This window comes from Lycorma delicatula, chromosome 7 (genome assembly GCF_047948215.1).
Source record: "Lycorma delicatula isolate Av1 chromosome 7, ASM4794821v1, whole genome shotgun sequence".
Lineage (NCBI taxonomy): Eukaryota > Metazoa > Arthropoda > Insecta > Hemiptera > Fulgoridae > Lycorma > Lycorma delicatula.
In genome coordinates, this window is record NC_134461.1 from 96,504,442 (window position 1) to 96,528,517 (window position 24,076).

Below are 24,076 nucleotides of genomic sequence, written 5' to 3' on the forward strand. Positions count from 1 at the left end.
ACTGTCCAGTACTTTGAGGAAATTTTGGAGGAGCTTAGCTTGGTGATGTACTGAACTAGGAAAAGTTTGGTTGTGGCAGATGATTTAAATGCCAAAAGTGTGGCGTGTGGAGGTAATGTCATCAACTTGAGAGGAACACTTCTCGAACAGATGGTTGTGGGGCACAGACTAGCTTGTCTGAATGATGGTGTGGTGGTGCCCAGTTTGGTGAAGGTGAATAGGTGTTCTTTTGTCAATGTAACATTTGTCTCACCAAGTTTGGCTCAGAAGGTGAGGGGCTGGAAAGTGCTTAATGAGGAGGAGAGCCTCAGTAATCATGAGGTGGTGTTTTTTGAAGTGGGAGCAGTGGAGCGACAGATTAGCCAAAATAAGAAAATTATTTCTGAAACGGGGCCCAAAAAATTTTAAAGTAAGATACTGGAGCGCATTGGGCATTTGGAGGAAATAACGCCTGGACATATGACTGAGATGATGTCCAGGGTGGTTGAGGAATCACTGATATGTGGACATCGTTGTGATATGTGTATATACTGGTGGTCTGCGAAGGTGGTGGTGGCAAGGGTTGACTATATAAGGGCCCAACTTTGGATGCAGAGAGAGAGAAGGAGGGGTGATGATGATGAGGAGGTTGGTCATTGCAGAAGCTAGTTGTCTGAAGAGAGGAGAGAGTACAGAAGAGGAAAAGTAAGAAGGATAAATGGAGGGAGCTTTGCTCAAAATTAGATGAGGACATCTAGGGTAGCACCTACAAGATAGTGTCTGGAAAGTTTGGTAGGGTACCTGTTCTCTCGAAGAAAATTATGAGATGTTTAGAGGAGCTTTTTCCCCAATGTCCGGCTAAGAAGTGGACAGAGGTAGTGGCTGTGGAGATCCCCCTTTTTCTTCGGAGGAGATTCAACAAGCAGCAAAGAAGCTATCCAGGAAGAAACATCCAGGCCTGGATGGGGTGCCAAACAAGGCTGTGGTTGCGGCGGTTGAGGTGGTATCATACCAAATTTAAATGGTGTTTAATAGAATCCTTTCTGAAGTTAGTTGGCCGGAGAAATGGAAGAGAGCCAAGGTAGTTATGTTGAAGAAGGGAAAGGCAGAGTGGGAGACTCAAGCAGGTTTTGACTACTGTGCCTTCTCAGTTGTTTGAATAAACTATTTGAGAGAGTAATTGTGAAAAGGCTGCTGGAGAAAGTGGATAGGAAAAGAGGATTCAGTGAGCTACAGTATGGTTTTCAGACAGAGCGTACCACAATGGATGCAGTGAATAGAATGATGGGCTTGGTGAACAAAGCAGCTGCAGACACATGGAGGACGAGGGTTATCCCTGCGGTGGCATTATTGAATGTGTGTAATGTATTTAATGCACTGCTGTTTGGATGCATCCTAGAGGAACTAAGGAGGCTTGATATTTATTTTTATTTAATAAGGATCCTGGAGGATTACTTCACAGATCGTGTGGTGGTAGGAGTGGCTGAGGGACAGGAGCTGGAGATTGAGATAGAGTGTGGTGTTTCACAGGGTTCGGTGGAACATACAAGGGTACACAAGGTACCCTGTGGAACATTGCTTATCATGGCATCCTCAGATTGAGTTATCCAGAGGGTGTCCATATTACTGCGTTTGCCAGTGTTTCATTAGTAATCGTCAGGAGAACAGAGGAGAAGGTTATACACCTTGGTAATGTGGTCATTGAATTGGTGGATAAGTGGTTAGCGGAGAGGAATCTTAGCTTGGCAGCAGAAAAAAAAACTAGAGTAGTATTTATGGCAGGTAGGAGGCGTCTAGAGGATATCAGGCTCACTGTTAGAGGAGCTGATATTGAGCTGGTGAGTAAGGCTAAGTAGTTGGGTGTTTGAATTGATTTTCAGCCTCATGTAATGGAGGCAGTTGATGGGGCTAGTAGGACATTATCAGCTGCCTCCACATTAATGAGTAGGATTGGCGGGCCGAGTACATCCAAGGGAAGGATGTTGGCTTTGGTGGTTCAGTCCGATACCCTTTATGTAATTACGGCGTGGAAGCAGACCCTTCATAAGAAGAAAGCTTTAAGCAAGTTGGAGAGGCTTCAGAGCCGGTTGGTAATCAGGGTGTGTGTGTGTGTGTGTATTGGATGGTCTCAACGGAGACCATTTTGGTCGTGTCATCACTCCCTCCTGTAGAGTTACTGGTAGCAGAAAGAATTGAGAGAGCCATGGGGGAGGATTAAAACGAGTGCCAGGGAAGAATTAGAGGTTAACTGGCAAAATAGGTGGGACAGAGCTGAGGTTGAGCAATGGACATGGTGGCTGATTCCATTGAGGATGTTCTCAATTCAACCCATACCTATATTTATATATTTTTGGCAATGTTCATATATAATTTTGTATTGGTTAAACTTGTTCGAACTGTTTTTTTTTGAAAGGGTATCTTTTCCTGGTGATCTCATTTAAATTTCACTAAAATGATTTCAGAATATTTGTTAGAATTTCAGCAAAAATCAAAAAAATTATTTGCAGGACCATCACTGGGGAGTATTACGCTTCACTATTCAAATGAGTGAAAGGTGCTATTCAGGCTAAATGTACTCATAGCAACTTTAGGATGTTAAGAGATCATTATACTGACATCCTACTTCTTCAGCTACTTAGTTTGTGAAAGTATAAAGTTAAAAAAAATGCAGTGTAATGTATTTAATTTTTAATAATGTTAATTAATTAATTTTTCTTTTATATTATAGGTATTAGAAGAATTATCATCTGATGATTATATAAATTCAGTAAGAAAGAATATCTCAGACATGTATACTTCTCAGGATTATAAATATTATGATGGCAAATTTGATTTGCAACCAGACCATGGAACAGGAAATATTGTTGTTCTCGCACCAAATGGTGATGCAGTTTCCTTAACAAGCACAATTAACTTGGAGTAAGTACTTCATTATACATATATGCTTTTTTTTTAAGAATTGACTAGATATAAATATGTAGCTACAAGAATAATAATTTGTGGTTGATTTTAAATTCTATTCACTGTTTTGAATCTACCTTTAGTTTTTTGAATAGCATGATATTAATGTGATTTGTCATTTTCAAATAAAATGTTACAAAAAAAGTATTTGTCAGTAACTACATCTAATTTCAATATATTACTGATTTAACTCGTATAAATACAAAAAAAAAATTGCTACAAATAAAACCACAGGTGATGTGTGCAGTAAAAAATTTCTATTACATATTGCATATTAGTCTATAGTTGGTGGCAGTTCTAGCATAGAAACCTGGTCAATTATGAATATGTTTGTAAAAATTTACACAAACAACTACCTGGCATATCTTAAATCTAATGTCATCATATTATAAAACAAATTTTGCTGTTTAATTTTATGTAAAAACCATAACAAAAATCTTTTTAAATGTTCCTAACATAAATTTATTGCAATTTTTTTTCCAAAATTAATTTATGTATTTTTTTTTTTTTTTGTCTTCAGTCATTTGACTGGTTTGATGCAGCTCTCCAAGATTCCCTATCTAGTGCTAGTCGTTTCATTTCAGTATACCCTCTACATCCTACATCCCCAACAATTTGTTTTACATACTCCAAACGTGGCCTGCCTACACAATTTTTCCCTTCTACCTATCCTTCCAATATTAAAGCGACTATTCCAGGATGCCTTATTATGTGGCCTATAAGTCTGTCTCTTCTTTTAACTATATTTTTCCAAATGCTTCTTTCTTCATCTATTTGCCGCAATACCTCTTCATTTGTCACTTTATCCACCCATCTGATTTTTAACATTCTCCTATAGCACCACATTTCAAAAGCTTCTAATCTTTTCTGCTCAGATATTCCGATTGTCCAAGTTTCACTTCCATATAAAGCGACACTCCAAACATACACTTTCAAAAATCTTTTCCTGACATTTAAATTAATTTTTGATGTAAACAAATTATATTTCTTACTGAAGGCTCGTTTAGCTTGTGCTATTCGGCATTTTATATCGCTCCTGCTTCGTCCATCTTTAGTAATTTTACTTCCCAAATAACAAAATTCTTCTACCTCCATAATCTTTTCTCCTCCTATTTTCACATTCAGTGGTCCATCTTTGTTATTTCTACTACATTTCATTACTTTTGTTTTGTTCTTGTTTATTTTCATGCGATAGTTCTTGCGTAGGACTTCATCTATGCCGTTCATTGTTTCTTCTAAATCCTTTTTACTCTCGGCTAGAATTACTATATCATCAGCAAATCGTAGCATCTTTATCTTTTCACCTTGTACTGTTACTCCGAATCTAAATTGTTCTTTCACATCATTAACTGCTAGTTCCATGTAAAGATTAAAAAGTAACGGAGATAGGGAACATCCCTGTCGGACTCCCTTTCTTATTAGGGCTTCTTTCTTATGTTCTTCAATTGTTATTGTTGCTGTTTGGTTCCTGTACATGTTAGCAATTGTTCTTCTATCTCTGTATTTGAACCCTAATTTTTTTAAAACGCTGAACATTATATTCCAATCTACGTTATCGAAAGCCTTTTCTAGGTCTATAAACGCCAAGTATGTTGGTTTGTTTTTCTTTAATCTTCCTTCTACTATTAATCTGAGGCCTAAAATTGCTTCCCTTGTCCCTATACTTTTTCTGAAACCAAATTGGTCTTCTCCTAACACTTCTTCCACTCTCCTCTCAATTCTTCTGTATAAAATTCTAGTTAAGATTTTTGATGCATGACTAGTTAAACTAATTGTTCTATATTCTTCACATTTATCTGCCCCTGCTTTCTTTGGTATCATAACTATAACACTTTTTTTGAAGTCTGATGGAAATTCCCCTTTTTCATAAATATTACACACCAGTTTGTATAATCTATCAATCGCTTCCTCACCTGCACTGCGCAGTAATTCTACAGGTATTCCGTCTATTCCAGGAGCCTTTCTGCCATTTAAATCTTTTAATGCTCTCTTAAATTCAGATCTCAGTATTGTTTCTCCCATTTCATCCTCCTCAACTTCCTCTTCTTCCTCTATAACACCATTTTCTAATTCATTTCCTCCGTATAACTCTTCAATATATTCCACCCATCTATCGACTTTACCTTTCGTATTATATATTGGTGTACCATCTTTGTTTAACACATTATTAGATTTTAATTTATGTGCCCCAAAATTTTCCTTAACTTTCCTGTATGCTCCGTCTATTTTACCAATGTTCATTTCTCTTTCCACTTCTGAACACTTTTCTTTAATCCACTCTTCTTTCGCCAGTTTGCACTTCCTATTTATAGCATTTCTTAATTGCCGATAGATCCTTTTACTTTCTTCATCATTAGCATTCTTATATTTTCTACGTTCATCCATCAGCTGCAATATATCGTCTGAAACCCAAGGTTTTCTACCAGTTCTCTTTATTCCGCCTAAGTTTGCTTCTGCTGATTTAAGAATTTCCTTTTTAACATTCTCCCATTCTTCTTCTACATTTTCTACCTATCTTTTTTTCTCAGACCTCTTGCGATGTCCTCCTCAAAAATCTTCTTTACCCCCTCTTCCTCAAGCTTCTCTAAATTCCACCGATTCATCTGACAACTTTTCTTCAGGTTTTTAAACCCCAATCTACATTTCATTATCACCAAATTATGGTCGCTATCAATGTCTGCTCCAGGGTAAGTTTTGCAGTCAACAAGTTGATTTCTAAATCTTTGCTTAACCATGATATAATCTATCTGATACCTTGCAGTATCGCCTGGCTTTTTCCAAGTGTATATTCTTCTGTTATGATTTTTAAATTGGGTGTTTGCAATTACTAAATTATACTTCGTGCAAAACTCTATAAGTCGGTCCCCTCTTTCATTCCTTTTGCCCAGCCCGTATTCACCCACTATATTTCCTTCCTTGCCTTTTCCAATGCTTGCATTCCAATCTCCAACTATTATTAAATTTTCATCTCCTTTTACGTGTTTAATTGCTTCATCAATCTCTTCGTATACACACTCTACCTCATCATCATCATGGGCGCTTGTAGGCATATAAACGTTAACAATTGTTGTCGGTTTAGGTTTTGATTTTATCCTTATTACAATGATTCTATCGCTATGCGTTTTGAAATACTCCACTCTCCTCCCTATCTTCTTGTTCATCACGAAACCTACTCCTGCCTGCCCATTATTTGACGCTGAGTTAATTACTCTAAAATCACCTGACCAAAAGTCGCCTTCCTCTTCCCACCGAACCTCACTAATTCCTACTATATCCACATTCACCCTATCCATTTCCCTTTTTAAATTTTCTAGCCTACCAACCTTTTTTAAGCTTCTAACATTCCACGCTCCGACTCGTAGAATGTTATTTTTTAATTTTCTGGTGACCCCTTCCTTAGTAGTCCCCACCCGGAGATCCGAACGGGGGACTATTTTACCTCCGGAATATTTTACCAAGGAAGGCGCCTCCATTATTGCTATGTGAAAATGCAGAGAGCCACATTTTCTTGGAAAAAAAGCAGCTGTAGTTTTCCATTGCTTTCAGCTGCGCAGTACTCAGAGGACTGAGTGATGTTGATACGGCCGTTTAAGTCATTGTGACTCACGCCCCTAACAACTACTGAAAGAGCTGCTGCCCTCTTTCAGGAATCATTCCTTAGTCTGGCTCTCAAACGGATACCTCTCCGATATGGTTGCACCTTCGGTCCAGCTACTCTGTATCCCTGAGCACTCAAGCCCCCTCACCAACGGCAAGGTCTCATGATTCATAGAGGAGGAATTTATGTATATAATCATGTATGCATAAATATTCATATGTTCACTTTATAATACATACATAACTATTAAAAAGAAAATTATATTTGCATGCATCAGTTTTTTATTTAGTAAAATTAATATATTTATAAATTATTATTTTCAGATTGACTCTAATGTTATTAATATGTTGAATGAATATGAACCATTGTGGTTGAAGCTAAATTTGAGAAATAATGAAATAAAAGCATATCTTATTACAGCATAAATTATGTATAAAATGATTTTTAGACTAATTATTTTCTACCACTCGCCAGTTTTAATTATTTATTATCATTTTTACAGAAGAAATATGTATGGACTTTTTTGAAGTGATGAAAAAATTATATCATTTTTTATTCTCACTTTCTTGTTCGTCTTGTCGCCGAATGGCTTCGATGGTACGTAATTCATAACCTTGCGGTGGCCCCGAAAAAGGGGTTGTTTTTTAGCGTTACCTTTAGTAGAGCTGTTGGATCCGTCAGTTGGTCTCCGGCGAGTCGGGGAGTTGCGGCTCGTCCATTGAAGTCCGACCGGGCTTTCCCTCAGCGGCAGTTGGGTCCCCACTACAGCGTGGCAGTGGTGACCCCCAGAGTCCCGCAGTTTCGGGTCGGCGTCGGTCATCCTTCGCCGGTGCGGCCGAGGCGGTTCTCACCGAGCGATTCCACGCTGGGCCGGCTCCTATTGCTGAGTCCGCCGCGGCCAGGGCGATTGAAGCCCGGCGAGCTGGGGCGGGAAGGTAGCGACCGCGTCCAGCGGTTCCCTCGGTGGGCCGGCCAGGCCTGCTGCTCCAGCAGGAATGTTGGCATCCGCCAGGGGACTTCTTCTTCTTCCAATGTTGAATTGCGTTCACTCGGAACGGAACGGAACGCAAGGATGTCGGAGAGTGCAATACCATCCTACTTTTCGCAGTATACGGACTTACGTCCTTTGATACTGGGTGATTCTAATGGATTGGCGGTTATTAATAGTGGCTGACGTTTATTCGTTTTGTGAAGTTTGGATTGCGTTCCGATCCAATGGAGGGTTTGTCGGTAGGGGCCCGACGGAACGATGTGCTAATAAGCTTATCTTCCGTGACGCGCTCCATTTCAGCCAAGAGTGGGCTGAAATCCTTCATTTAAGGGGGCGTCCTCTCATAAGGAAAGGACGTCGGAGGCGATTTTTGGACCTACACTTAATCATTTACTTAATTCAATTCAATTTAACTTAGTTTGAATTAAGGAAATGTGGTTGGATGGATTGCTCTGAGGCGTTGCGCCCCAGAGCTATCTCAGTCAGTAGGAGTATGGATTAGGATTTACTAGTCTGAGCGCGATATACCTCTATTAAGGATTAGATGTCTGCCCGCCGTAAGGGCAGGCAGGAGAGATATACATAACGCAGGGTGTTTTTTGTCGCCGGGGTGGTGACAATTTTGAATAAGACGCCCCCCTATTATATGTAAACTTTGACTTGATGCAGATGCTGGTCTAGTCCTAGAAAATATAATGGTCCGCGGAGGGTTTGGGGTGTCTGGTGGTGTGTGGCCAACCACGCTTTCTTCTAGCTGTCCTTGGAGTTCTTCGTGATTCACCTGAAAAAGAAAAAGCCCAAGCGCACAGCGGTTGAAAGGGGTGAGAAAGATTGCTGTTTCATCACCGTGGTATGTGGGGGTGACGGGTTAAGGCAGCTGTGCTGCCGGAAGGGTATGGAAGTCGGAGTGTAATTTGGTAGCGTGTCCGCCTGTCTTCCTTTGGTGGGACCTCACTGCGAAGCCGTAGACCTTGCCTAACTCTTCTCTTGAGTAACCTTTGCGTTCACCCTCGTGGTGAACGCTTTTTTATTGGTACCTGAGAGTGGTGGGGCTGCAGCGCCGCTATGGTGGGAGAACTGCGCGGTGGAAGTGATGCTGTAACAACGCGTCCGTATACTGTGCGCCCCGCTCACATCGTTGCTACCGTTATTGCCCGCCAATATTAAAATAAGTATATATTTGGTAAGTTTATAATACTAAGTGTTAATATTATTTTTTTTTTTTTTACTGTTTTGGTAGGTTTGGTAGTCAGTTTGTGTCAAAAAGTACTGGAATATTATTAAATTGTCAAATGGATGACTTCTCTGCTCCAAATATTACAAATATCTATGGTATACATCCTTCACCAGCAAATTTTATAAAACCAGGTAAAAGGCCAATGTCATCTTTGTCTCCATCAATTATTGTGGATGAAAATGACAATGTTAGACTTGTTATTGGTTCAGGAGGAGGTCCAAAAATAACAACAGCAGTTGCTTATGTAAGTTATTTTTACTTTACCTTTAAAAGGTAGTATTGTATATGGGTTTCTTTGTAGAATTCAATCTAAAATTTTCACCTTCTTACTTTTATTACACATTTGTTTTGTTGTTTAATATCTCTGAATCACAGCTCTTTACATCCAGCTCATTTAATTAGCTTTTATTTGAGGTGTCTGTTTACACCCTCTATCATGTATTTTTGTTTTGCTATGCATATATCATAATTGAACTGAATATTGTTAAAAATAACAAGATTAAACATTTTGTTTACTGAGGAAAGAAAAAAGTAAAGTAGTCACATATTTTCTTCTTCATTGAGCTAAATATACAAATTCATATCACCATGCAAAGTTCATTAAAGTGTAGTTGATATTAAACTTTACAAGTGACATCTTCACTATATTCACTACAGAGCCTAGTTGTGTAGCAACATCATTAGTCAGAGAGAAAACAACTGTCGTGTACATCAGGTGTTTTACATGTGTTGTAGTCATAAGAAAGACTAAAACAGATAATGTAAGGCAACAAATTCATGTACCTCTTTGTATTGTCAAACAATGTGATATGTATACTATTTTAACTCAACAGTGAAATTATTCACTACAGTATTTATGTAAGAATAAAATTGTTATGATAAAATCTGAAAAGAGACTGCTGTAAGATATGAGTGTAGCAGAATGTATATTTTCCCTCATTGCTTTTTATTTTGTACATGGAAGAAACATAGTTTATTAGAATATTTTTGGCCAAATGTAATGATTAACTACATTTTTGTATTTAGTATGTTTTAATAATTAAGCAAATTATTCTTGTTTTGCCCAAAAATGTTATATTTCTTAACTTATTTTCTTATTGATGTTATCCCAACAACTGTTTTTAATAGCAACTTCTGATTAACTGAAAGAGACTGCATAGAACAGAATTTATTGTAATTTGTAAACCTGCACATGATTTTTATTTTTTTTGTATTTAACTTCTCTTAACTGAAAAAAAAAATGTAATTGAGATCATGAGAAGAAACCACAAATTATGTATAATTTATTGAAGCTAAGCTGTACTGCTGAATTTATGTTATTATTATTTTTCCCTGTTAATTATGGTTATCTGCAAAATACTACTTTGTCAAATAATTAATTATTAATATTTATTTTACAGTAGATATTCTTTATTGGTAATTAATGGAATTATAATTGACTTTAATGTAGATGAACAGTTGTAATGTCATAGAGTAAATCGATGGTGGATAATAGCATTCTTGACAATGATATTATTGGGAGATGCTTTCTTCCTAATTTACAAATACTTTTTATCACTGTCCATGATCATCCTTTCTTTATCAAAACTTTCTCTACAGTAACTGGATATTTAATTTTGTTAGATTTAGTGTCTAGGAAATATTATCAGCTAACTTTTAGTATCTTACAGTAACAATATTTTTACAGAACCACAATGTGTTTGCATTGCCATATTCAATACTATCAATAAACAATGTACTATAACTGGTGACTGCACAGCTCAAAACTGTTACTTTCAGTCTGTATCATTAGTTAGTGTAGTTTTCATCACTTATTTATTTTCTCATGTATTATAAAAGTACGAATTTTAATGTGTTTTTTGTTTTTGCTTTAAGGTAACAATGATGAATTTGTGGTTTGGCAAAAATATTAAAGAAGCTATTGATGAACCACGGGTACATCATCAATTAATGCCAATGACATTGATGTATGAATATGGTTTAGACGAAGTAAGTTATAATGAAGTATATTGTATTACATAGGACAGATAAGTTTTGGTTAACATAGCAAACACATTTTAATGCAGTAGTTGAGGGTACATACTGTGGATCTAATAGTTGTCTACAGAGTTATAGAAACAGTTTTGATCAGAATACTAAAATAAGTTGATGCGTAAAGGTCTTATTTATGTGTTTTTGAATATATATGTGTGTACTGGGTATATTTTATATATATTAATACTTCAAATAATTTAATCCTCTTCATCTGTATTTTTTAAATACCAAATTGCAGTTGGGAAAAGTGTGTCAAAATGCTTATTTACAGTACCACTTTCAGTGTCTTCAACTGTTCAGCTGAATAATTAAAATTAACTTGAAGACAAAATGAAAGTTATAATTTCAGTTTTCTACGATGTCATTCATTAAGTGTAGTTCCTTGTTATGACAGGTCCAAGATGACCTTCTTTTTGCAAAAATTTCCTAATTAATATATATCATAAGAATTACCACCTTTTTTATAACTAATTATAAAATTTCTCCTGCTTATTAACTAATTAATTTTTATTTATAAATTAAAATAGCTAACTGTAAAATCCTTAATCTTATATTTGGTTTAATCTTATGATTCTTAATGCATTGTTTTTTGTATAACTTAAATAAAATATTATATTTTAATATAATAACAAAGTTGTTTTTATTGATTAATTACAGAAGGCTGTGGAAAATTTGCAGAAAATTGGGCATAAAGTTCATCGTTTAACTAATGATAAGTCTTCTCATGTAACTGCTATTTCTAAAGAAAATAACATAATTACTAGTAACTGTGACTACCGTTGGGATAATGGTGATGTCGCAGGGTTTTAAAAAGGTTCATTAATAAAAAATTAATATTAATAAAATAATGTACTTTTTTCAATATACCTACTAGTGTAATTATTTGCTGATTATTGTAAAATGATAGATCTATAATTTAATATATATTGGCTGAAAATAAAATATATTCATTATGAGGATGCTAATCATTCTGTGTAAAGAGCTGACTTATTCTGGATGTGATTTGGTGAGGAAACTTACTTGTGGATCTACTTAAGCATTACTTTTTCCTAACTGGTAGCTGTACAATAAGCCTAATGGTTAGCTTGCCTGTTTGGTTCAAAATACAAAATATATTCCAAAGCATGAATTTCAATCCTTCTCTTTATGACATATAGCATCTCCAACACATTACCCTACCTTCCAATTCAGTCATTTTATAAATTTAATAGAATCAATGCTTTTCATACACAACCTATCCCATAAAGGATGTATATCCACAAGGCAGGTTTTGGTCATATAGAGTTTGAGGTTTTTATTTATATAAAAGTTGAATAAGGTCATAATACAAAAGAAAAACAAATAAATTGGTCCAAAAAGTCTATTTATATGTGATAAGAAAAAATTCCAATACTAATATGAAATGAATACATTGTAGAATATATTTTAAATAATTATAAAAACAATATTTAACATTTGAAAATCGGAAAACATAATTAAAGATAATTAAGGTGATTATTGTTTGTCACTATCTGATCATTGTGATGCAGTGCATCCAAAATAACCACTCAGTCATTGTAGTACACTTTGCAAGACTTTACTGCTTTGATACACCTTTGATAGCTTAAATACCATAAAGCTACAGCAATGTGTGTACAACTTAGCACTTATGCATCAACTTTACAATAAACCATGAAAAGATCAGTGGCAAACAACAGGCGTTATACTGAATCCAAACACTATATATTTTTGAGGATATACATCAAAATTGTACTTTAACATATACAATATTGTTGCATTCCTATTGGATTTGCAGTTCATAAAGCGCCAGCTCATTAAAGAATTCTTCAGTATAGTACTTAGCCTGTTTATTTGATATATCCCAGTAGTCAAGTAGGGCAATTCCTCAATGATTAACTTAGGAAATTTTTCCAAAGTCTCTGATTGAATTTTCTGCTAAACTACTCATAGTTTTCTCCATTTTTGAGATTCTACTAATAATTTTAATGGATTAGGTCATTCGACCAATTGAGCATTCAACTAACAATTATTTCATCTTCTTCATTATTCTGAACTGGAGCTGGTCAAAAACATTATGTTTAGCACAAACAGTTCACACAAAATCACTAATCAAGAAGATTCTGGTTTTGGTGTCACCTGTACTAAAGCTTTCCATCTTTTTATTACGCCATTGATGGCTTCAGTGACCTACCTAATTTATGTTATGAATCTTGATTCATTTGCTTCTTTAAATATATGCTGATATTTATTTTGTAAGAAATGGAGCATTTTTTAAATCTGTCCTAAATCTTCAAGTAGCTCAACACTGTCCCTGAAATGCCAATTAACAGTTAAAACATCATCAGAAGTAAGCCATTCTCTAACATCAGATATAACATTTTAAAGTCAGATAGAATTTAATAAAGATGCACCATTATTTTTACAACTGTGTCTAGTATAGCCCCAAAACTTCTAAAGTATTCTCAGTTGTGCTAACAAAAATCATAGGCTTTACAAGCATTCTGTGTTTATGCATGCTGTATGTTCTCCACTGAGATGTAATATAAACGATTTAAATGCCATGTCCAAAGAAATGCTATTAAAACACTGTAAGAATTTGCACTGTATTTTAACTGTTGGTGATTCTGTTGACATAAATGGGTTTGAATTAGCAAAAGAAATTTCAGCAGTAACTGCGCTTTTGGGCAAAAAAAAGCGTAAGTAATTTACTGAGCTTAATTACAAAGTTAAATTTTGCCCCCAAACCTTACTATTGCTTTAAGAATACTGTTACCTACAACTGTAGCAAGTGGCGAAAGAAGTTTCTCCAAGTTAAAATTAATTAAGAACTTTTTGCATTCGACTATTGTACAAAATCGTCTCAATGGTTTAGCCATTTTGGCAATTGAGTATGAAGTTTCTGATCAAGTAAATTTAAAAGATGTAATAAAAATGTTTGCATAACTGAAAGTGAGAAAAAAAAGTTTTTTATGATTTAAGAGTAGCTGATGTTACCTTGTTTTATTTTCAAAATAATGACATTTTGATTGCTTGTGCGATAATACACATTTTTAATAGCATTTAAAAATGTAAAAAAATTATATGGTTAACAATTTGAGGCTAGGTACAGATATTTCTTAATTAATTTCTACTGTTTTGTACTGCTTGATTATCACTATTATGTTATGTTATATGTTTCTTTCTAAATATATGCTTTTATTAAAATTTAAATAAAATGATTTGATTTTTATTGAAAATAAAAAATATGTACCTTTATTTAAAATATATATATATATATATTCTTAAGGGGCGGCAATTTGTATTTTTTTATCCGGGGCGACGAAACCCAGATGTCAGTGGTCACTGACAAATACAGTACTATGTTATTCTTATATTACTAATAATAATAATTATTATTTAAATTAGTATCAATATTTTATTACCGCTATACAATTAGTCGATACATTAATTAATTGATTATTATAAACTATCTGAAATTTAATTTAATAATTTTTATTGGTTTATTTAATTTTCAATTTAAGATATTTATAATTTATTTACTGTTTTATGAAATAGTAAATTAATACTGCTATTTTTTCTGTTCCTGTTTGTTAAAAACCGGAAACGTCGATTTATAAAATTACAACATTTATTTGTATCTCCAATATATTTATTTACATCTGATTTAACCGGCAATATTAATCATCATTTTTTTACATTAGGTTTGAATAGTCTTCAGTTTTTGTTTTGGTTTTACTACGATAATTTTATCGTCGCTTTTATTGTTTGTAGGGAGATGACGTTGTGAAGGCCATTAATAGCATACTATGTTAGTCTCATATTATTTGTATAAAACTAATGTTTACAAAACAATATTAACTTTATTTTTAACTAATAATTTTGTACGCGATAACCTTGACGCTCTCGCGTTCTATTGCTCTCCTCAAAAAAACACTTCCAACACTTACTGACACTGTCGTATCAGTATTTTGTTAAACGAAAAACTTTCATTCTCAAATTAATAAATTACAAGATAATCAACAAACTTTAAATACCGTATGACAACAATTCATGTCGATTAATAAACTATTAAATATGGTTCAGTATGTTGCTCCACATAGCGGAACTTGCAAATAAATTCCATGATATTTGAAGCCATAGATAATTTTAAAAATTCTTCTGAAGAACATATGAACGAACTACTGAACGTACTTACGAACTACTCCACTGACGAAGATACGGGTTAAAAATAAAAACAAGAAATGGAAGCTGACTTTAACTCAAACTACGTCAACTCACAACAGACAATCTTAGAACAAAATGAACAGGGTTAAAAAAAAGAGCCGCCACTTCCACCGATTGTGCGGATGATGTTAATCAGACGAAAAAATTCATCTAAGTTTGGAGAACATCGTATCAGTTGGCTTAAATAATGTTAAATTATTATACGGAGATGGTTTAAAATTAAGTTTATTTTATGATGAAACACACAAACGAGTTACCAGAAGTTTAGTTGAAGGTAAGGTGCATGAAGGTACTCGTATGAAAATAAGCAAACTTGGCCAATCATAATTATGGTTAAAAAATCTGACTGTGCAAGCCCATAATGATAACAAACGCCCTGAAAAGTAAAGGAGTTCAGGTTCTAGGTGATGTAAATAAGTTAAAAGTGAAAAATGAAAGATTTTATGGGTATGATTATGATAATACTCACTACTGGGATGTAAAGTTGTCAAGGAATCGATCAGAAAATCAAAGTGATACCCCGATGCAAACGTTGTCAGTCTTAGAGACACGATCAAAAATATTGTAAAAAAGTTCAAATACGTTAAATGTGGGAGAAAACATTATATAAAACTTTGGTTATATGAAACCTATCCATTGCTGCGAGACGAAACCAATAATTTATCGATGATTCAGTCAGTGTAACTATCAAACTGCAAAAAATAAATAAATAAAAAATATGAATAAGAGAAGACTAGGAATTACAAAGGCAAATAACAGGGCCATGTTACAAATAAAAAAAAAGTCTGAAGGGGAACAGTAATACTGATACTTCATAAAAAGCATTGAAGGTGTCATTTATGTGCAAGCTACGAAATATTAAAAAAAAAACAAGGCAAGGAACAAGATATTTGTACCGAGATAAGTCAAGCGTTACCATCTTATTCAATAAGATAAATCAAGTGATTTAGCTAAAGAAATAGGAGTCACTTATTGCTACACTTGGAGATCGATTAACCTAGTTAGAAAGCAGCATAAAAAATGTCATGAATTGCATGAAAATTGCATAAAATTGTCATGAATAGTGACGTGGAATTTTAATAGGCTCTTGTAGCACCAAGAGCAACTGCAAGCAGTAAACAAGTACTACTTATGTACACTTTTTTTGTGTCTGTAATACACTTTACCAAGCAAACATAAATTAACATTAGGATAACAAGTTTATCGTACGATTAAACCAGATAACACACCTAAGGGTGGAAGTGCACAATAATCAAGGACAATATTTAACATTTTGAAAACATAAAATATGTGAATATATTCAAGTCACGAAACTGATTACAAAAATGAGAACTTACATATCCCTCCTAAGCTCTAAAAAGAAAGATAATTCTGTAGAACTCTTTAAGAATTTAGGAAATTGATTCGTGTGTAAGGAGGCTTCGATACAAAAACACACATTGTAAATCGAGATAACTACAACCAAAGACGAAGAACTCTTGAATGCGATAAAGGAATGTAAGAGGGGATCAGTGTCAACTGACAAACCAACGTACTGACCGCTGTTCGTATCAAAATGATCGATCAGCTGTATATTATCATCATAAGAAACATAACAATCAGTTATTTTAAATTGAAGACAGTCCTGATTTGAACTCTAATTACTCTCCAATTCTGCTGATACTGAATGACATCGTTCACGGGAAATCTAATCTACTTCTAGTTACACGGGAAAGATTTAAATGTACGTTAGAAGAAAGAATGAACTCGAATTTGTTGGGTACACCTTAATGAGAAATTAGAAAAATATTAGTTAACATATATACAATAATCAGCTTGAAAGTGCACTCCAGAAATTAAAAAACTGAAGTGCTGGAAATAACTATTAAAAAAAATTAAGGAGTTGATACTAAGATAAAGGGCTCCGCAGGAAAAAAGCAAACTGAACAATCTTACATAGTAGTTTCGAACAGAAATTAAAGAATTAAAAGCAGAAATAATTCATGAAAAGTTATCAATGATTGCAGTTATAAACTACATTCTTTAGAAAATTACTAGAAAAAAAAAAAAAAATCAAAAGATATATAATATAAATTCCATCAATGAATGAAATATTTAATCTGAACAAAAAACTCGAAGATTTGCTTGAGTGTACATTTTAACCACACGGGAAGTAGAAAGATTAATATCAGGAAGTAAAAAGAAAAAAATCAAACGTAAAAAAGATTAATATCAGAAGAAACAGATAAAAAATTAGAAGAAATCAGCCGTTACTATATAAGACGTTAAACGAGAAATAAAAAAACTAAAACTCCAAAAGGTTAGAGACTTTTGACCTAATAATAGGAAGTATTAAAGCATTTAAAATAAGGCAACAAAAACACAATCCTTTATGCGAATTAAGAAATTTAAATTTTTTTAAACCTCTTTAAATTAAAGATTCTGCCCGAGAAAATGTGGTATCTAAGAATATTCTAAAACTAAATGTTGAACCTAAACCATCGGTTAGGTCAAAAAATATTACTCTAAATAAATAGATAAAACAGGATCCACCATCAACCAAAGAGCTTAATTCGAGAAATAATAAAACAGTAAATTACTGCACCTTGTGAACAGTTATGGATACACATGTTATGGTTTAATACAAAATATTTAATTAAATTTCTTATGACTGAAATCATTCTTAAATTCAACGCCACTTTAACTGTTGTTAAATGTTAGGAGAAAAAAAAATTAATAACTTTATACTAAAACTAATTTTCTAATATCACAAATAGGAATAAACAATATTAACAGTAGTACAACAAAAAATAAATAAATAAACGATATAAATTTGAATTGAAAGCTTTTTATTCAGGATCTAGGATTATGGAGAAATTACAATATGATGTTAATATAAGCGTTAAATTTACAAAATACTAGCGGACCCGACAGACGTTGTCCTGACGCGGCATTATTCTGTAATAAATGCACACACATAAATATAAGTAACTTAATGAAGTTAAAATTAGCAGGAATGTGTTCTAAATTTCATCAAAATGACTATTAGTATGATATTATCAGTTTGTGATTGTTGTATTATTGTAATGGGTTTATTGATTAATTATGTGAAGTATGGTTAATATTAATTTTCACTAACTATTGAGATGTCCGATGAAAATTGAATTAAAAAATCGAAACGTCATAAAATTAATAATTAGTGTAATTAATAAATTTTCATCCACATTACTACTAATTTTCACTTAACATCATTCTAAAAAAGTACCTCCTACATATTTTTCATTTTATTTAATAATTTTGATGTTTCATAACCATGTAACAGCTTAATTAATCAATTAATAAAAAAATTAAAGCACTGTAAAAAAACAACGTAGTTAAAATTTTAGTAGAAATTTTTATCATTTTTCTCATTCTTTATTTTAACATCTATTTTACCAAATTTTAGATAATTGAAAATTAAAAATAATTTTAGAAAACTTTTTATAAAATTAATCAGCAAAAACATTATAAATTCTATTTTTAAATATACTTTAAACTATAATTATTATTATAAGTAACTTATATTTTAATTTTATAAATGTTATAATTTATTTTACAAACTTAAATTTTTATTTTCAAAGAGCCGTTCAATACTTCATAAGTTGCATAGAATCAAATGAGAACTGACAATTTAAATTTGTAGGTTAAGTTGATTGTTATTGAATGCACGTGTATACATCATTAAAATTCATGTAAAATACCACTTCAATACTGCACCTTACAAATTTGCACAATGTACATTTTTTAATTAAACTTTAAAACGTTATTTCAATAAATAATAATATAATATAATATTCTCAATGAGCGCGCAATTCTAGCAGAATCGGCCATGCTTCGCTATTGCTAGATCTGAGTATACATACAGATTAAATGACAACAATTGAAAAGCAAAATCATTACAATTAATACTGAACATTAAGAAACTTACAAAACATTACGGAACCTTATAAAATGTCACCTTTAACTTTATAAAATTCAGAATGTAAATAAATCCAATTGTCAGAACAGCACTACCTATCGGATTTAATTCAAAATATTCTCTAAACACAGTAGTCCGTTAAAAATGCGGATTTTAATGTAAGAACAACACTAAGCTACGACGCAAGTAACTGATATGCGAAAAAGCAACAAAATAAAAAAAAATCCTAGAATCCGATCGCAGCACCAACTACCGGGTTTGACTGATAAACCAAAACTTAAAAAAAAAAACTTCTAAAACGAGATCGCAGCTCTGCTTACCGGACCCAATTGTGAACCTTAACCATCCCAAGATCAACAACACATAAATAAATTAAAAAAACATTTTCACTTTAATACTGTACCTTACAAATTTGCACAATGTATATGTTTTAATTACACTTTAAAACGTTATTACAATAAATAATAATAATATAATATTTCTCAATACGCGCACAATCCTAAACGCGATCGCAGTGCTGCCTACTTGTTACTTAATCAGTTGTGATTTTGTTTACATTGGCAACGGCCATACGGGCTCTTTGTGATTGGTCTTTGTGTTTGACAGCGGCCATCTTGCATTGATCTGATTGGTTTTCCTTTATTTACATTTCCATCTGATTTATTAGCCTCTTATTTATTAAAAAACAGTTTTCTTGCGATTTTTTGTAACACAATAATAACACAAAATTACGAAATATTTTTCTCAATTTGATCGCAGCACCAACTGTCGGGACAAACTAAAATTAAAATAGAATATTATTCGATACTGCGATGGTAGTGCAGTCTGCCGGATCCAATGTAAACATTCCAAAATCAACAACTACTTATAAATAAAAATTTAATTAAAAAAACATTTTCCAGTGGACCAAATTGTGAATCTAAATCATTCTCGAATCCCCTTGAACACACACACAAAATTTCATCAAAATCAGTCCAGCCGTTTAGGAGGAGTTCACTTTCATACACATGCACACAAGAAATATATATATAAAAATTAACACAATTTTTAATAGAAAGTATTAGTTATTCATTTTGTAGTTTAATTTTCCTTCCATAAATAAATAGTTTAAGTTCCAAGTTTCGGATTTGATTTTAATTTAACCCATAAATTACTTTATAAAGAAAGTGTCGAATATTCATAGCTCAACTAAATCAGTGGGAGATAGATTAAACAATAAATAAATATTAAATTTAAATAAAAACAGACATTAAAACATGAGATTAAACTGTTTTTTACTCATTAATATTTTTATCACTTTATAAAATGTTTACTTTTTTATTTCCTCAAAAAATGAATTTAAAAAAATAAGAATTATTAAGCGAAACAAATATTATTAAAAAAAGAACAGTTATGAAATCACACAAATCATAATTAAAAAAGTGTAAAAACTATATCCACATACATATGTACACAGAGTGGAGCAGAAGAAACACGCATGCTTTTTAAACCGCTAGTACTCAGCGGCGTGTGGGGGTATTGACCTTTGGCGATCTTTAGCGGACATACCAGACTACGCAGTTTCAGTCGTTATGGAGCGTAGAACATCGTGTGTTTGCTGTTCAGCAGCCTTTTTAGAAATACCCACCGGGTTGGTCTAGTGGTGAACGCGTCTTCCCAAATCAACTGATTTGGAAATCGAGAGTTCCAGCGTTCAAGTCCTAGTAAAGCCAGTTATTTTTACACGGATGTGAATACTAGATCGTGGATACCGGTGTTCTTTGGTGGTTGGGTTTCAATTAACCACACATCTCAGGTACGGTCGAACTGAGAATGTACAAGACTACGCTTCATTTACACTCATACATATCATCCTCATTCGTCCTCTGAAGAATTATCTAAACGGTAGTTACCGGAGGCTAAACAGGAAAAAGAAAAAGAAGCCTTTTTAGAAATAATGATTCTGTGAAAATAATGTTTCACGGTTCAACGTCTTTTCCGTCGAAATTTTAATGTTGAACGTAGAGGTGCAATTCCAGATCGAAACACCATACTCCGAAGGGTTGAGGCGTTTAGAATTACTGTTGTCTTTTCCTATTCCCGTCTCGCTAAATTTCTCGATTAGAGTTCTTACACTACGTCGATTAGAAACCGGTGTATCTGGAACTTTATGTACTCGCCATGCTCAGGAGAAAACGAATTCAACGAGAAATATTTGCTGTCCTAAAATAAAATCCATTCTGAGCGCACATGGAAAGCCTCAATCGTTCAAAGGCGATGAGCATACAAATGAAAATACAGAACTAGTTACATTTTCTCATCACTTTGGTGTCAAGGTCACCAACCTGACCGACTTGAGGATGTAAACTACTCTGGATTAATCTGCAGGATTAACAATTCTGGAAAGCAGAACTACGAATCTTTGCAGAAATCATTACTCGCAGCACATTTAATACAATCCCTCAACATATAATCGTGTTAATATAGGTGAATATTTGCTTTTCAAACGAACTGTAGAAATAGTGTCTCAATAATATATTTATATATATGTTCCGGTTTTATGAAAAAAGGAACGAAGGTGTAGCCCTACATAAATCTCTTCTATCGAAACATTACAATCTACTTACAAAACGTTAAAAACATAAGTAAATATGTATGGTGGATTTTTAAGTTGGTTTTCTTATAAACAAATAACTTTAATATCATTAGTAACTGATGTATAAATAAATTGAAATATATAAATTTGATATTACTAATATCTTGATATGGATATCGATGATAATATCAGGTATACCTTTAATGAATGACTTACGGTTACAAGAGGCGTAGTTTTCGCGCGCATACATTTGGTTATGCTTCTGAGCATATCTGTAAATGAAGGCCATATGAGAACTCCTGAACCTATTAAATAATCAGTTGGAGTGATGAGAGTTTTAGTTTTAAATAAATTTAGGAAGTCGATATTATAATTGCACTTTTAATATTTTTTTAATATTTGATTTTCAAAATTTTTATCCTTTTAGTATTCGAGTTATATAATTTTATACGCATTTTTTGTATAACAACGTAAGTGGAAGTTGGGTATTTTTTTAAGGATATGTTTGTTACAATGTGTGATTGTATCTAGTGAAGGCTAAATATCTAGTGGGGGATTGACTTATGAAATGGACAGTATGACCTTGCGTTCTGGAATTTTAGCTTCTACTCATCAGTTACGAATACTTACACAATGAATTAAGAGAGAAGGAAAGAGAGAGAGAGATAATAAGTTATTTTGATACTAAATAAATAAATTTTTTTCACATCTTAAATTCGCGATAAAAATTCTCAGTGAACGCCGTCTTTTCTGTTAACTAGCTCCGTGACAAGTCTAGACTATTTGTGTGATAAAATATATTAATAAAAAAAAATATATATATATATACCACAATCCAGCACTACAAACAGTTATTCAACAATAAAAAAATATGTTTTTGATCTTTAAGTAACTGCAGCGTCTCAGTTTTATAATATGTTCCTAATAATTACTATAGATAAATGGCTTTTATACGTTAAGGAAACAATTTACTGTTCTTTTAGCTCATATTTTTTTCTTTTTTTAATTATAAGTACTATATTAATTATTTTAATATGATCACAATTTTTTAACTATTAATTTAATTTTATTTCATTTCTATACTGTATCTTACTGGTATGGGTATTATTTTTATATTCTTTATTTGTACATTTTCAATAAAAATTATCTTGTGAAATAGAATATATTCTAAACACTTTTACAAACAGACTGTTTCCCCCTTTTTGTTTAAAAATCTGTTCCTTTAGTTATTAAACTGACTTCGTATATGAATAATTTTTTATTATCAAACATTTTATGTGTTCAGGTAGCACTGCTGTCTGGCACCATGAGATGTTAAATATTAGTATTTCCTTCTTTTCAACGTAATTTGTTTGTATTTTATTAAATGTGTTTTTATTCATTAATTGTTAGTGCGTAACGCGCAAGTATACGATATGGCCTAGCCGCCAAGCTTGTTGGATTCAATCTTATTTCATTATCGTAAGATGTGTTAAATTATGGCAGGCAGTAAATTGAGACACAGTTTCTGACGATTCACTCGGCTCTATCTGCACTATATAAGCCGGCTTAGCACTAGAATCTAGTCAATCTAGTCGTCTTGGTCTCGTCTCGTCTATTTAGTCTCGATCTGTCATTTGAAGACTAATATTGTTCAGTCAAAATTTACACATCCTACAGTAGACATGTACATACATTAAATTATATATATATTTTTCAACAATGTAATACAAAGTAAATTAAATCACGAACATGTTAATATACAATTGTCAATTCGAATCAGTATTTGTTTTATTTACAGTCCACTTAACAAAACGAAACATTATGAAAAAATTATTCTCTCGTTTTAGGAGTGACTTTTGAGACAAGGTCAAGGACATATCAAAGGTGAAGAAAAAATGCTGATAGTGTGTGTTGTGTGTAAATGAGATAGAAATACCTATGGAAGATCCTGTTCGTCGAGGCTGGTGCCCCAGGAGGCGACAAAGGACCATCAAGGCACGTTTGCAATACTAGTGTTCGAGTAGATGTTTTCCATACAGGAAATTTTCCATACTATTGCATCAACTTGTGAAAAATTACACATGCATAAATTATATAATTATAATTAAAAATAATAATAATAATTATATATAAATTATATACAATTTTATATAATTATATATTTTACAGGTTTTTATTGTGTATGTGCGCGCGTGAGCATGAACATGGTGCTCTTCGAGACCTTTGCACAGGGAGTTTGCTTTGCTAAATTTATCAAGTAATTGCAAACATCTGAAAACAGTGAACTCTAAATGAAAGACTGAATGAAAATGGATTAAAAGATGATTATTCCTGAATACTGATTCAGGAAGAAAAGGAAGGTAAACGATTCAACTGAACTATTAAGAACGACTGTAGACTGATTTGACGGTAAAGGTGGCGTCATGTTGTATGTGCACAGATTTACGTTTTAACAAACTGCTGTATGTAAGAACAGCACTTCCACTCCTTATTGGTTTATTCCTAGATACCTTTGGATTTACCTTTTACTTGAATTAGGTATTACAGTAAAATAATAC

The 24,076-nt window shown here is 33.0% G+C and overlaps 1 protein-coding gene across 1 annotated transcript in view; it reads left to right on the forward strand.

The window, feature by feature from the left end:
* Nucleotides 1-11,610, forward strand: part of LOC142328348 (scoloptoxin SSD14-like) — a 37,274-nt gene extending 25,664 nt beyond the window's left edge. Inside the window, exons 7-10 of the mRNA XM_075372055.1 lie at nucleotides 2,708-2,898; nucleotides 8,770-9,010; nucleotides 10,642-10,755; nucleotides 11,458-11,610. Of these exons, the coding sequence (XP_075228170.1) occupies nucleotides 2,708-2,898; nucleotides 8,770-9,010; nucleotides 10,642-10,755; nucleotides 11,458-11,610 (699 nt within the window). The remainder of the gene's footprint in view (nucleotides 1-2,707; nucleotides 2,899-8,769; nucleotides 9,011-10,641; nucleotides 10,756-11,457) is intronic.
* The last annotated feature ends 12,466 nt before the right edge of the window (nucleotides 11,611-24,076 follow it).